Source organism: Gnatocerus cornutus, chromosome 6 (assembly GCF_029298725.1).
Source record: "Gnatocerus cornutus isolate USDA-ARS CGAHR chromosome 6, icGnaCorn1.1, whole genome shotgun sequence".
NCBI lineage: Eukaryota > Metazoa > Arthropoda > Insecta > Coleoptera > Tenebrionidae > Gnatocerus > Gnatocerus cornutus.
The window spans coordinates 6,071,737-6,085,177 of record NC_142238.1 but is presented as its reverse complement, the minus strand read 5'-3'; the positions used below and the strand labels follow the sequence as shown (position 1 = coordinate 6,085,177).

At 37.7% G+C, this 13,441-nt stretch overlaps 1 protein-coding gene and 1 non-coding gene across 2 annotated transcripts; one reads left to right on the top strand and one right to left on the bottom strand.

Moving 5' to 3' along the window:
* The first annotated feature begins 261 nt into the window (after positions 1 to 261).
* On the top strand, positions 262 to 2,640 carry LOC148172436 (uncharacterized). Its single transcript, XM_088039764.1, has 2 exons — positions 262 to 1,365; positions 1,396 to 2,640. Exons 1-2 carry the CDS (start codon positions 334 to 336, stop codon positions 2,569 to 2,571), a joined length of 2,208 nt encoding a protein of 735 aa, XP_087895890.1. The 5' UTR covers positions 262 to 333; the 3' UTR covers positions 2,572 to 2,640.
* A 10,573-nt stretch (positions 2,641 to 13,213) lies between these two features.
* On the bottom strand, positions 13,214 to 13,286 carry TRNAK-CUU (transfer RNA lysine (anticodon CUU)). The gene has a single exon. It is a non-coding gene; the product is annotated as a tRNA-Lys (tRNA).
* Positions 13,287 to 13,441: the final 155 nt, after the last annotated feature.

The following is a 13,441-nucleotide window of genomic DNA, read 5'->3' as shown; positions in this document are numbered from 1 at the left end:
ACCAGGTGCAAAGGTTCAGATGACTAATTTGATTAATTAAATTGAAACTCATGTCAACGAAGAAAATCCTTTTTAAGTTTTGATCAAATTTTGGAAATTTGGGTATTTGTGGATTGGACTTTTGAGTTCTAGAAGCGATTTGTGCATGACATAGCGTAAATGCACGTTTGTTTTAACAATTTGGCGTAAATGCGGCAAAGCGGCGAATAATAATAAAGCGTAGAACAAATTTGTGCATGCCCAATGCGAAATAACTATACAACAGAACTCAAGTTTGAAAAATGATTACCCACAAAATTGGTACAAATTAAGAACAGAACAATTCGAATCGAAATGGTCATCGGAAGCGAGTTTGAAAATTTTCCGAAAACTCAAACAATCTTCTCTTTCGTAATTAAGATGGGTCATCATAATAAGAGAAGCCGTCGAGATGTTACCCCTTCTCCGGATCGACGTCGCCGTCGTCATCGTAGGGAGACGACTCCCTCACCAAATCGTCGCCGTCATCGTGGTCACGAATCGTCCGCGGCGACCGTCAACTCGATCGACAGATTAACGGACGTAATGGCGAATTTCATTGAAAAATCCTCTACTCGCCCGACCACTTCATTCTTTACTTCCAAAGGCGAGGTTGTCCCGCCATTTGATCCAGAGGACAAGGATTTAACTTCGGAGTCGTGGTGCAAAAAGGTCGACGAACTCAGGGAAGTCTTTAAATGGTCGGAAGACGCGACTATTTACTTCGCTCTCTCAAAGTTGAAAGGAATGGCCGAAGGCTGGTATAAAGGTCAGCCGACTATTAAACTTTCTTGGGCCGAGTGGAAGGCAAAACTTTGCGACGAATTTCCATCACGCAAAGATTTTTGCACCGAACTAAACAAGATGATCCGACGTAGAAAACGTCCAGAAGAAAGTTACGTAAAGTATTACCATGAGAAAAAGACTTTACTAACAGCCTGCAAAATTGTGGGAGCCGACGCCGTTTCCTGCATAATCGGCGGCATCGAGGACACTGTCGTGAAAACCGGAGCCCGAGCAGGCGACCACGGAACCCCATCGTCCCTGTTAAAGTACTTATCGACTTTAATGGATGCACCTCCACAAACATCCAGTCATCATCACTTTCGATCGAAGGCACCACAGAAAACTAATCGACCGAAATCGAACCAATTCCATGGTCAAAGGACCACTACTAAGACGACCTGCTTCAAATGTGGGGCAGAAGGACACATGTCTAGGAATTGCCCAAAAAATCAAGCATCAACAACGGACAGACCAAAGACAGCCAAGACATGCAATTATTGCAAGAAAGAGGGTCATGTCGAAGCAGATTGCTTCCGGAAGAAGGCTGGAAGACCAAAACTCGTAGCATGACTAAGTAAAGTCAACCACACCCCCGACGATAAATTTTACAAGCACATCTTAGTAAACGGCCGACCATCGGTCGCCTACATCGATCTTGGAAGTTCCTGCAGTACCATTCAACTTGGAGAAACGCAGAAGTTGGGTTTGAACTACAATCCATCGGAAACAGCTGTACTTGCAGCTTTTGGAAACGGACGAATCACCACTCTGGGGACTTTAACGGTTGACCTTATGGTTGACAAAGTGGAAGCGCCCGTAAGATTACATGTCGTTCCAGATCACGTGCAAGAAACTCCTCTTCTAGTTGGCAGATCTTTCACCGAACTTCCGAACGTTTTTATCATTAAAGATACAACCACATTAAGCATAATTTCACCACAAACGGAACTTCCAAGAATCGAGACAATGCTGACCAAGGTCAAACTCCAAATAGCAAAACCGACGATCATTCCACGTGACCACTTGGGTCACATTGCGGTTTCTCATGGTGGATATGAGGGAGATCTCCTCATCGAAGCCGCAATGAGACTTCAAGAAGGGAAAGAGTACTGTCTTCCTAGAACGATCGTCAAATCGAGAAAAGACGAATTGTTACACATTCCATGTGTCAATCTCGCCGACGGGGAACTAGAATTTAAAATAGGGGAGATCATCGCCAGAGCATGGCCGTGCGTGGAAGACGAGGCACCTTCTGATTCTGTCCATCGAATCCAAGAATGTTCTGACGCGGACCTCCCGCTTGACCAAATCGTCGTTGGACCAGTTGACGAGACAGAGAAAGGAAATCTGATCGAATTACTCAACAGCTATCGCGACTGTTTTGCCCAGAACTTGAAAGAACTCGGTTGTGCCAAGTCCACCGAGATGAAAATTCGACTAGCAGACGATACGCCGTTCACTTATCGTCCATACAGAATGGCGAGGGCCGAACAGGACGCAGTACGCGACATGGTTCAGGAGCTGTTAGACAATAACATCGTCAGAGAATCAGATTCCGATTTTTGTTCTCCAGTCCTATTAGTGAAGAAGAAAAATGGCGAGCAGAGACTCTGTATCGACTACAGGAAGCTCAATTCACAAACGATAAAAGACAATCACCCGCTACCACGAATTGACGACCAACTAGATCGGTTGCAAGGCGGTGTGTACTTTACAAGTCTGGATTTGAAGTCCGGTTACCACCAAATTCCTCTGGAAGAAGAGTAGAAGAAATACACCTCGTTTGTAACACCGTTGGGCCAATATGAGTACAACAGAGTACCCTTTGGTCTAACCAACGCTCCAAAAACCTTCCAAAGATTCATGAACAAAATTCTCAAACCATCGAGAGGAAGTGCGGCAGTATACTTAGACGACGTGTTACTGCACGCAAAAACCATAAATGAAGCACTCGAAAACTTGAGGGAAGTTCTCGAAGTACTAAGGAGAGAAGGCTTGACATTAAATCTGAAGAAATGTACATTTTTGATGAAGTCCGTAACGTTCTTAGGCTTCGATGTCGAGAATGGCGTCATAAGACCCGGTCAAGATAAAACCAAATCGATTAAGGAGTATCCGCCACCGAAATCAGTCCACCAGATCAGACAATTCATCGGATTGACAGGGTACTTCCGTCACTTCGTCAAGGATTACGCCATAATCGCAAAACCGTTAACAAACTTAACAAAGAAAACTGTCTCTTGGCAGTGGACAGAAAAAGAAAACAATTCGTTTTTAAAGTTGAAAGCGGCCCTGATTACAAGACCAACATTGGCGCTTTTCAACCCAGAATCCGAAACAGAAGTGCATACGGATGCTAGCATGATTGGACTAGCTGGCATTTTGTTACAACTACAACAGGATCAACGTCTTCATCCAGTAGCTTACTACAGCAGGCAGACCAATGATGCCGAACAAAAGTATCATTCATACGAATTAGAGACTCTGGCGGTAGTAGAGAGCTTGAAGAAATTCCGCTCCTATCTCCTCGGACTTAAATTCACGGTAGTTACGGATTGTAATGCTTTGAAAGCTACAAGCCAAAAGAAACAAATAATTCCCCGAATTGCCAGATGGTGGTTACAACTTCAAGAGTTCACGTTCGATGTGAAGTACAAACCTGGAGAGCGAATGAAACACGCCGATGCGCTAAGTCGTAATCCAGTGTCGCAAGAAACAACTGAGCGAGTCCTACACATCGAACAGGATGATTGGGTTTTGTCTGGGCAATTGACGGACGAGAAGATAAAGAACATCTTTAAGGTCCTCTCCAAACCACCGGAAACAGAGGACGAAAGACGAGTGTACAAAGACTACGCCTTGAGGGACGGTAGAGTGTACAGAATCACAGCGAGAGGAATCCAATGGGTAATACCGAGAGGCATGAGACAGCAGGTTGTTCGTGCAGCTCATGATGAACTTGGTCATTTTGCTGTGGAGAAAACTTTGTACAGACTATCAAATCACTACTGGTTTCCAAGAATGAGGAAATACGTCGAACAATACATCTCCTGTTGTATACCATGCTTATACAACAAAAGGAACTTTGGAAAGAAAGAAGGATTTTTACATCCAATTGAAAAGAGACCCGAACCATTCCATATGTTCCATGTGGATCATTTAGGCCCCTTTCCGAAAAGCAAACGAAACAACACACAAATGATTGTTGGCATTGATGGCTTTACGAAATTCGTTTTTCTCAGAGCTACCAAATCCACCAAAACAAAAAATGTAATTAACTACTTTCGAGAGATTTTTGCTACCTATGGAATCCCAAAAATATTGGTGTCCGACCAAGGAAGTAGCTTCACGTCGAAACACTTCAAATCATTTTGTGAACAAAATAACATAAAACACGTCTTAAACGCCGTAGCAACTCCAAGAGCAAATGGGCAAGTCGAGCGGTTGAACCGATCGGTGCTGACAGCACTGCTTGCAACAACGTTAGAGGAAGATCGCTGGGACGAGAATGTGCAAAAAGTACAATTCGCGATTAACAATGTGGTCAATCAGACAACCAACAAGACTCCAAGTCAGTTGCTATTTGGATTCACTCCAAGACATGGCAGTGATGTAGCACTGAGGGATGAAGTGTCGATGATTCCAACCATAATTGAAGATTTACTTGAGACTCGCCAGCAAGCTGCGGAGAAGATTCGAGTCGAGCAAGATAAGCAAAAAGAACGCTTTGATAAGAAAAGGAAGACACCAAGAAGTTACAAAGCTGGAGACTTGGTGCTAATTGAGAAACACACATCTTCAATACCTGGTTCTAGTCGAAAACTAGTGTCACCTTACGCTGGACCAATGGTGGTGAAGACCGTGCTTCCCAATGATAGATACATTGTGACAGACATGAAGGGTTCTCACAGGACAAGCCGAAAAGCGACGTACGAAAAGGTTGTGGCCGTCGACCACATGAAACCTTGGTGCCAACCTGGAGGTTTGTCGGACAATACGGACGAAGAAAGTGGAGACGATGGTGTCGTGTTGTCTGATGAGGAGAACCAAAACGGCTGACCAAAAGCGCACCTCGGGGCGAGGTGATGTCAGGAAAGGCCGAATCTGTAGCATTAAGTTTTTAAATGTAGATTTGGGGTAGTAACCCCTAGTAATTAAAAATTAAAATAATCCCTTTTTCGAACGTTGTTTACTTTAAGATGGTGAGACCGAGCAGGTTCTCACAAAAATATAAACATACAGCCTCAAGTGGCCGGAGTCCGTGCCTAATCAGCGAAATTTATGCGTCTGGGACCCATAAAAATCTAGTGAAGGGTTGGGAACATGTAAGTTTTAGGGAAGAATTCATTAGTCTGAATTCAACCAGCGTTGAGTAAAGTTAAAATAATTGTGATTGTGCGACTTTAATTGATTAAGGTGAGTTGAATCTCACTGAGTAGTGAGTCAAATCATTGAGCAAGTCTTCCTCGTTGTTATGTGATATTTTTGAGTGTCAAATTGGTGATAATTGTGGATTTAGCTGTTTTTAATTGAAGACAACTATTTGGTGAGTCCGTTCTAATTTAAATGATCCTAATTAGAATTGTAATCACAATTGGACTAAATGTTCTAAGAGTTGTCAAAGTGTTTTGGTAAAAGTGATTGGCCAAATTTGAGTAATTAATGCAGATATCGAATTAATAATTACAAATTGAGATTGAGCCTTGACATGTCAAGCTAAATTATTAGACTGCCGTCTTTCCATGAATCCTGACGGCAGCTGGGGCAGTTCTTGGGAGATTTATAATCATTGCACGCCCCCAAGACTGTTTTGTGTCACATGTGGTGTGACGATTGTATTGTTTTGTTGTGGTCAATGGGACTGGGCGGAAGACCCATTGCACTCCCCATTTGACGTTGGACAGTAGCGAAAGGATTACGCAGCGTGATAGGGTTGTGTAGTACGACCTCCTCGTAATCATTGCACGTTTCGGACTGCTCCATTTGAGGGTGGATAGTAGCGAAAGGGTTGCGCAGCGTGATAGGGTTGTGTAGTATGACCTCCTCGTAACCATTGCACATTTCGGACTATTCCATTTGAGAACTAGCTGTTAGTAGACTCCGTCTGTGTGCTTAATATGCGGGAGTCTTTGGACAAGGAGTTTGTTATTTGGGATGCCATCATTATCTATGTATTTTGGTGGTCATTGCACATCTCGATGACGTAACTTTGAGATTAGTAGCTTGGGCCGGGTATAATGTGTGTTAGCGAATGGAAATGTGGTGGTCATCAGCAGCAGGACAAGAGAAGGACCGGTGTCAGCAGTCTGCCACTTCCAGCATCTGTCATCAACACATTGTACCATTGCACGTGTCAAGTACTACTAGTTGCTACGATAGTACGTGGGCCGGTGTGCAGCGTGATCTCACACCATTGCACAGCGCCGTACTAGTCGGAACGGTCCTCTTTGTATCCAACCTAGGCAGAGCTCAATCGAACGAACAAATTAAATAGTCAATGATTAAAGTTAACAGTTGTTTTTCAAAGTTAAAGTTAATGAGTGACTTCATGTCAAAATTGTTTAAGGCCAATTATCACATATTCACTAATGTCCGTTATTTCGAGGGTAGATTGCTCACAGTCGTTTTATTCAACAGGAATAATTTCCTGTAAAAGTGCATCGTCCTGGCTGGCCTCTTTGACATCAAATTCTGACAAGTCCTGGCAAAGCGCTCAGCTGACACATTTAATCCTGACATCGTAAAGTAAGATTGGTAGTCTTTGATTGAGTAGATTAATAAAGTAATTAAAACGGTAACGCCCCTTTTACACAAAAAAAAAATGTAATGAAAATTTCTTTACATTAATAAATGTAATTAAAACGGTAACGCCCCTTTTACACAAAAAAAAAAAAAAAAATGTAATGAAAATTTCTTTACATCAGTAATAATTACGCAAACGATATTGGAACCCCATTGGGAAGAAACTGAATTAGCAAACAACATAATTAAAATTATTACCCATTAAGGACAATTTTATAGCTATTGAACTGTTTTGACGAACGCCCAGAAAACCACACTATTATTTTCCCAAGCAACATTTCCGGGAAAGTTAATTAATGCTCAAGTTGTTTTAATAAGTGAGAGATGAAAAACACTGAAATAAATTCCAAGTTTAATCGGCTTGAAAAACCATAGGTTCAGAAATAAATGTTCTTTCCTTAAAGAAAGGCCGACGAAAGGCGATTTACCTTATCACATTTCTCCAAAATAGACACGCAACCTTAATTGGATTTTTGACTGTCTATAAATAAATATAGTTGTGGATGGCGTTTCTTGTAACAGCAACGGCAGAAATTAAAGTTAAACCAGTTAGCCCAGGTACAGTTGAAATTTTCAAGGTTACTATAACGGCCTTGAACTTTCCCGTTGCTGAGGTGCGGTTTCGCATTATTTATTATGTAGAACGTTGTTTACTTCCACTAGATTTTACATAACAAATAGCTTTCTGTAACAATAAAAAATCTCACGAAATTCGTCACCACTAATCAGCTTGATACCTCTAATATCAGCACTAGTCCAAAATGTAGAAAATTTAGTATTTTTAGCATGAAAATTGCCCACTCCTTGACAGTGATTGAATGAAGGTACTTCAAATAAAATTATGCAAGCCATAAATCAAAAAGATATCTCTAATAACAAGTACATAAAACATTAAAGAAAACAGCTAAACAATAGAAATTCTTATCTAATTTTTCCGTGTATAAAAATCGTCCTAGTCATTGTTGCAGTATTAATAAAGATTACTTTGGGAATGTGTAAATTTACCTTACCAGGCCCAAATCTCAAAAATGTTGTAAAGACAAATTCAAGAACAATTTAGTCCGTGACCTATTTTTGCGTACTTGAGATGGTTTAAAGAAAATTCTTCTGGCTCCTCTTTCAAATTTCTTGAGGTATTAAATCTGAAACGTAATAAAATGGCTTTTACTGGCTTTTATCATCAAAGATTAAAGATATTGGGGATTTGTTAGGCCGACGCTTCCTGTTTATTTTCGTATTTTACATCACGACTAAAACAATAAAATTATGATGTCTTCCTAATAAAACTTGTCGAAGATCATGAAAAATAAGGGATTTGTATGACTTTCTGTGTTTAACTTTACTTGTAAAAAACTTTTTTTATTGCAATGAATGTGTGTTTTGCAGTTGGATAACACAAATAAACGTTCGCTGCTCATATTATTGATTTTTAGCTTAAACTTTACCTATAACCTTTCATTGATTTGGTGAAATTTCATCGTGTTCTTTATGGAGGGTTCTTGCTGGATTTTCTGCTTTAGCGATGTTCTTTGTGGGCGACTCAGTGAACAACCTGGGAATATAAAATAGAAAAAAAAATTACTTTAAAATGTAGGATCAAACGTAATACTTTCAGTTGATATACCCAAGGACCCAATTAATTTTTAGTAAGCTTCAAAACATTGAAAAAACTAGAATTTGGTGGGGATTCTAAAAACAAACCCACTTTCTTGGGCATTACAACATATTTGCTTGTAAACTTATTGGAGCGGGTTTAAGTGTATCCTTTTCGTTGTACGCCTACAAACAAAAATAAGTATTTTTCTTCCCACGACAAGAATCCTTCGAAAGGACCACGTTTTATGTCTACGTAGAACTATATATTTACGCTCCATAACTTGCAACAAAGTTTGAGTAAAATGAAAGATATTGTGGCACGACTTGTCATCCCAACTTTCAGGAGACCGGGAGCCTATAATTTGTCTTTACTTGTTTCGCAATGACGGTTGTTTCAAAGCTGAAAAACGAGAGATTCTTTTTCAAGCTGCAAGCTCCAAACATCGAGTTTTTATGGACGAACAATAAAACTAAGAAAACCTAACATTTGCTATGTAAGCAGAATGAATGGTGGTATTAAACCGACTGTTTCAGTGAATTAGTCGAGACTGTACAAACAGAAGAATATTCATGAGCAGGATGGTCGTTGGTTCTGCTGCGTTTTAAAACTGATCGCTGTCAATAAAAGCAGGATATGGGGGTTCAAGACAAGTACAGTTGATTATAAGATAACTATAACAGTAAGGTGCCCACAGTGGAAAACTTGCACGGGAAGAAGCACAATGACCCAAGACATAAGATAAATACATGTCCGGCTAAAAATGCTAACTAGTATAACCAGTTCCACCTAATACGAAACCGAGGGGTGCGCTTCTTTGGATGCTGCACTTGCAAGAAAAATTTCCATGATTATTCCAAACACGTGTTCTTGTGGGACCGATCAGTTTGTCAAGTATGTTTGTTATCTGCGCTCACGAGGACAATGCAGTGGATAATGCATGATCGCTCTCTGACAAAATGTATCATCAGGATAAATCGATCGACCCAGAAAATTACCTACTTTCTGAAACAAAGGGACGAAGTTCTGTGATCAGTCCGAGCAAAATTAAGTTAAGTCATGTACTTTGTTTTACCCAAATTGATCAAAGGATACCATGTCGTCGTGGATAATCCAAATTCTAGAAGGTCGACGTTATTAATGTTATTAAATAGTTTGTGCTATGGGTGGGCACTGGGAAACTCCAAGCATGAATGAAAAAGGAAAAATTAAAATTGTAGAGTATGGGCGGAGTATTGAAGAGTTTGTTTAGTAAAGAGCTCGAAGATTTCAGCACGAGATAAAAATAACTACAGTTCTTCGTTTCTTCTATTGTCAGTTTGGTATAGAGATGTTCTGGAAGCTGGAAGAATGACAGCCACAGTGATGTCAGTGTTGGTACTAAATGTCAGCAAAAGACGCACCTAGAGACACTTGTCTCGGGCAGTTCACCTCGGCCACTAGGCGACCCTGACAACATGCGAGATTGCCTCTCACTACTCTTGTTTTAACGCAGAAGAGAAAATTACTGCATTTGGACAAAAGTGGAAGCACACACGTGTGGGACAATAAAATCCATATATAGTTCATTTCACAAAAGAAACCACACAAATTCTTATTACATCTATAATTAACCGTGTTTACTGATTGTTAATGATTTATTTATAGATTGAACAATAGTGTTACATATTTAATTGTACTGAATGAATGTTTTTTATCGTTGATATTATAAAAGACCAGGATCTCAGTATATTGTGTGGGGCGTCCTCTGTTGGACGTTAGTTGGGTTGTTTCTGCACGGAACAATGAAAAAAAGCAAAAACAGTTTCGTTATGTGGCGGGTCTCTACCCTACAAGCACGATATGGGGGTTAATTACCTTCAACCTAAATATTCTGCACCAAGTACACAAACGGGATGTGAGTACTGCGATCAGATTTTATGTTTTATAGTACATTTTCCAAGCTGGTACATTTTCTAGAGGTTTGTTTATCCAATCTGATTTGTAAAGAAGTCAGTATGCTGACTTTAATGATGTAAATCTATTTGCGGAGCAAACTTAAATTATTGGTTATTGTTTATTGTCAGTTGATAGATCTCGAGCTGCTCTTTCGATTGATGTATAACTTATAGATACAGTGCAACCTCGATATAACAAATCGGAAGGGGACAAGTAAATATTCGTTATATCAAGTAATTCGTTAATCTGAGGTTTGTTATATTGAGGTAAGGTTGGTCTAAAATTTGTTATAAAGAGGTAAAAAAATAGTTTCATTCACATTACATTACGTACTCATCTTGTAATAGGGAACAACTTCTACTTATAAATGATAACACATTTTTATCAAATTACTCTGTATTTTCTATTTAAAAACAATTAGAGTTATTTAGAAAAAAAGTCATAAATTGTTGTCTGTTTACCACCGGTAAGAGTTATCACATCCAAAGCGCAATCCAATTTCGTGATGGATTTGACTACATCATCGCTCAAACCTCCCTTTTTGAGAAACACAGATTTTATTATATTTAAAGCATTATGAGCATCTTTTATAGTAAAGTCAGGTTTATCAATTTTAGCTTCTTCTTCTTCGCCTTCATCCGCTTCGAAAAAAAACGTGTCGAAACCTGTCGCGACTGAATCACATATGTACTATGGGTAACTACCATATTATTGGTGGGAACGTTTTAAAGAGGTTTTGAGTTGACAAAATTCGTTAATTAGAGGTATTTACACTTTTATTTGATAGTTGAGATTTCGTTGTAAACAGGTTGTTCTGAAAAAAAATTGTAATGTAAAGCTATACATATTCTACATTAGGTCTTATGGAGGGGATTACGAAAAATTTGTTAAATCGAGGAAGTCGTTATATTGAGGTTCGGTATATTAAGGTTGCACTGTATTAGGTACGTCCCGAAAAACATTATTGAAAATCATCCCTTGATAACAGATTTTGTTCACTGTCTCGTTTATTTGTGAAATAAATTTAAGTTATTTGGACTTATTGTATGTACACAGAATTTCACGCGAATACAAAACTGGGCGAACTTTGACGTACAACAACTTAGAAATGGCCTTTTGAATTTTTGGGTAGTCGCCAGATGGCCTAATTTTTAAAAATTCGAAATAATATGTGCCTGAAAACTAAGAACAAATCGAAAGAAACGGTTGTCGGCATCGTTTTTTTTTTTTGCGATTATATAGTTTTTAGTTTTTAAACTCGAAACTAAACTATGTCAAAGTTCTGAGGTCGATAACTCGCTTATTGCGTTATTGTAACTCATTTTACGCAAAATTTTGCGAAAATTCCAAATCTGAAGATTCAGATATATGAATGCTCCATTCTTAGAAACTTTGACAGAGAGACGGTTTAGAATTCGCTCTTAGAATTTGCTCTTACATTTTCCGAAAATCAAAATTTGATTTTTTTGCAAAAATATTTAGTTACTTAAAACTATGTAAACTCAATTAGATTTCTCGCTTATTTTTGGAGCAAATTTAAGTTATAGGGCACTTATTTTACATTTTAAATTTGATAATTATTATTGGACATCGCACAAATGAAGATTATGAAAGTAAAATTACTTAAAACTGTTTCATGAATTAAATGATAAATAAGTTGCAGCACTAGTAATTGATTGAATACAACTTTTGTTTCCAATTAGAACTCCCGAGGTAGTGCAGAAAGTTATCTTATTAACTATGTATGTACCTATAATAATCGAAAATCTAGTTAAACTGTGAAGTTCATTTAGTGTATTATTTATAAGTTTGCAATAAGGCTGATGTGATAGAAGCTTCTTTCTTTCTGAATTACAAATGATGTAATCTGACTTACAATTATGTTTTGTGACAATGAGTTTACTCTTTCATTTGAATTACAATGGTATCTGCTATTTGACGTCTTTTAATTTGAATTACAATGATTAAGATTTTGTTAAATGTGACTTAACATAAAAGTGACCTACTCAAAAAAAAAGTATATCAAAGGCGCTTTTGATTTTTACTAAGCAATCTTGGAATCTATCGACGCTTTTTTATTCTTTTTGATTCTTCTTATAAACACTGAAGAATCTTTTGAAAAATTTAGTCTATTTTATGTCTTTGCTTTACCTATTACAATTTTCAGATTATTTATAAATTACTTCATTAAGCTCAATCGGTTTAGAAGATTTTCAGTACTTTGTAGATCTTGTGTGCTTTCTTTATCCAATGATATTTTTAGGTAACGTATATTCCTGATTCATTACCGGATTACGGTAAAGTTTTATTAATTTTATCATCCTTTGTATTTTAAACTAAATCTAGTTTTCCTTTAATTACAGATCATTTTTAATTTACGCCCATCATGCAAATCAATAATTAACATTCAATTTAGTTCAATCAATAAAATGATTTAAATTTTATATTATGTTTGTTTGGTAAACCATATTTAGGCTGAAGGTAATTAACCTCTGCATGTTATTACTACAACGTAAATGAAAAATAAAATATTTCACACACAAAAAAATGCATCTGAAGGTGAAAGTAGAAATAAATTCTTATAAACAGAGATGATCATCATTCAGTTAGATCATATGATTTACATTTTTAAAGTGCCCATTTACCAGAATTTGGCGTTTTCACCTAATACAATGATATTTTATTAACACGATTTTTCCATTTAAAATCAACTTTAAATTAAGATTTACACACTTTTAGTCAAAACAAATTTACCGGTAAATAATCGCTGTTTTAAAATTTGTGTCAATAGACCGCCAAAATTTATTGTTCGCAGCCGTATATTATACAATCACAATGCATTCGTGGGAAATTAATAATTTTCATCTGCACTGTCGATTTATCACAGGCAATAAATATTCAACAAACAATACATAGAGTAAACAAATAATTTGTACTGTGGGAAGAAGAAATTAAAATTAATTTCTGTTGACAGAGATTGTTGATTTTAAATTTTAAAATGAACTAAAGCACCTATCAAACACATTCATGTTGGATTATTATTTGAAAATTTTAAAGTTGATAAGAAAAAAAGTGCGCCCAACGTGGGGCTCGAACCCACGACCCTGAGATTAAGAGTCTCATGCTCTACCGACTGAGCTAGCCGGGCTTATGTGCTTTTTGTGAATCTTTTCATAATTACTGAAGTGTAAAGCTCACTATAAATATTAGATAAATTTAGTGATAAATTAATTATTAATTTTCTGTTGCAATTGAACCTTGCTTTGCGAAAAGACTGCTTCAAAAGAACGAAAACATTTAGTT

What these genes read in the sequence shown, in the direction of transcription:
- LOC148172436 (XM_088039764.1), top strand. Translation starts at nt 334, where the DNA reads ATGGTCATCGGAAGCGAGTTTGAAAATTTTCCGAAAACTCAAACAATC. An exon ending in AGGCTGGAAGACCAAAACTC is followed by an intron (nt 1,366 to 1,395) that starts GTAGCATGACTA and finishes GTCAACCACACC; the next exon opens with CCCGACGATAAATTTTACAA.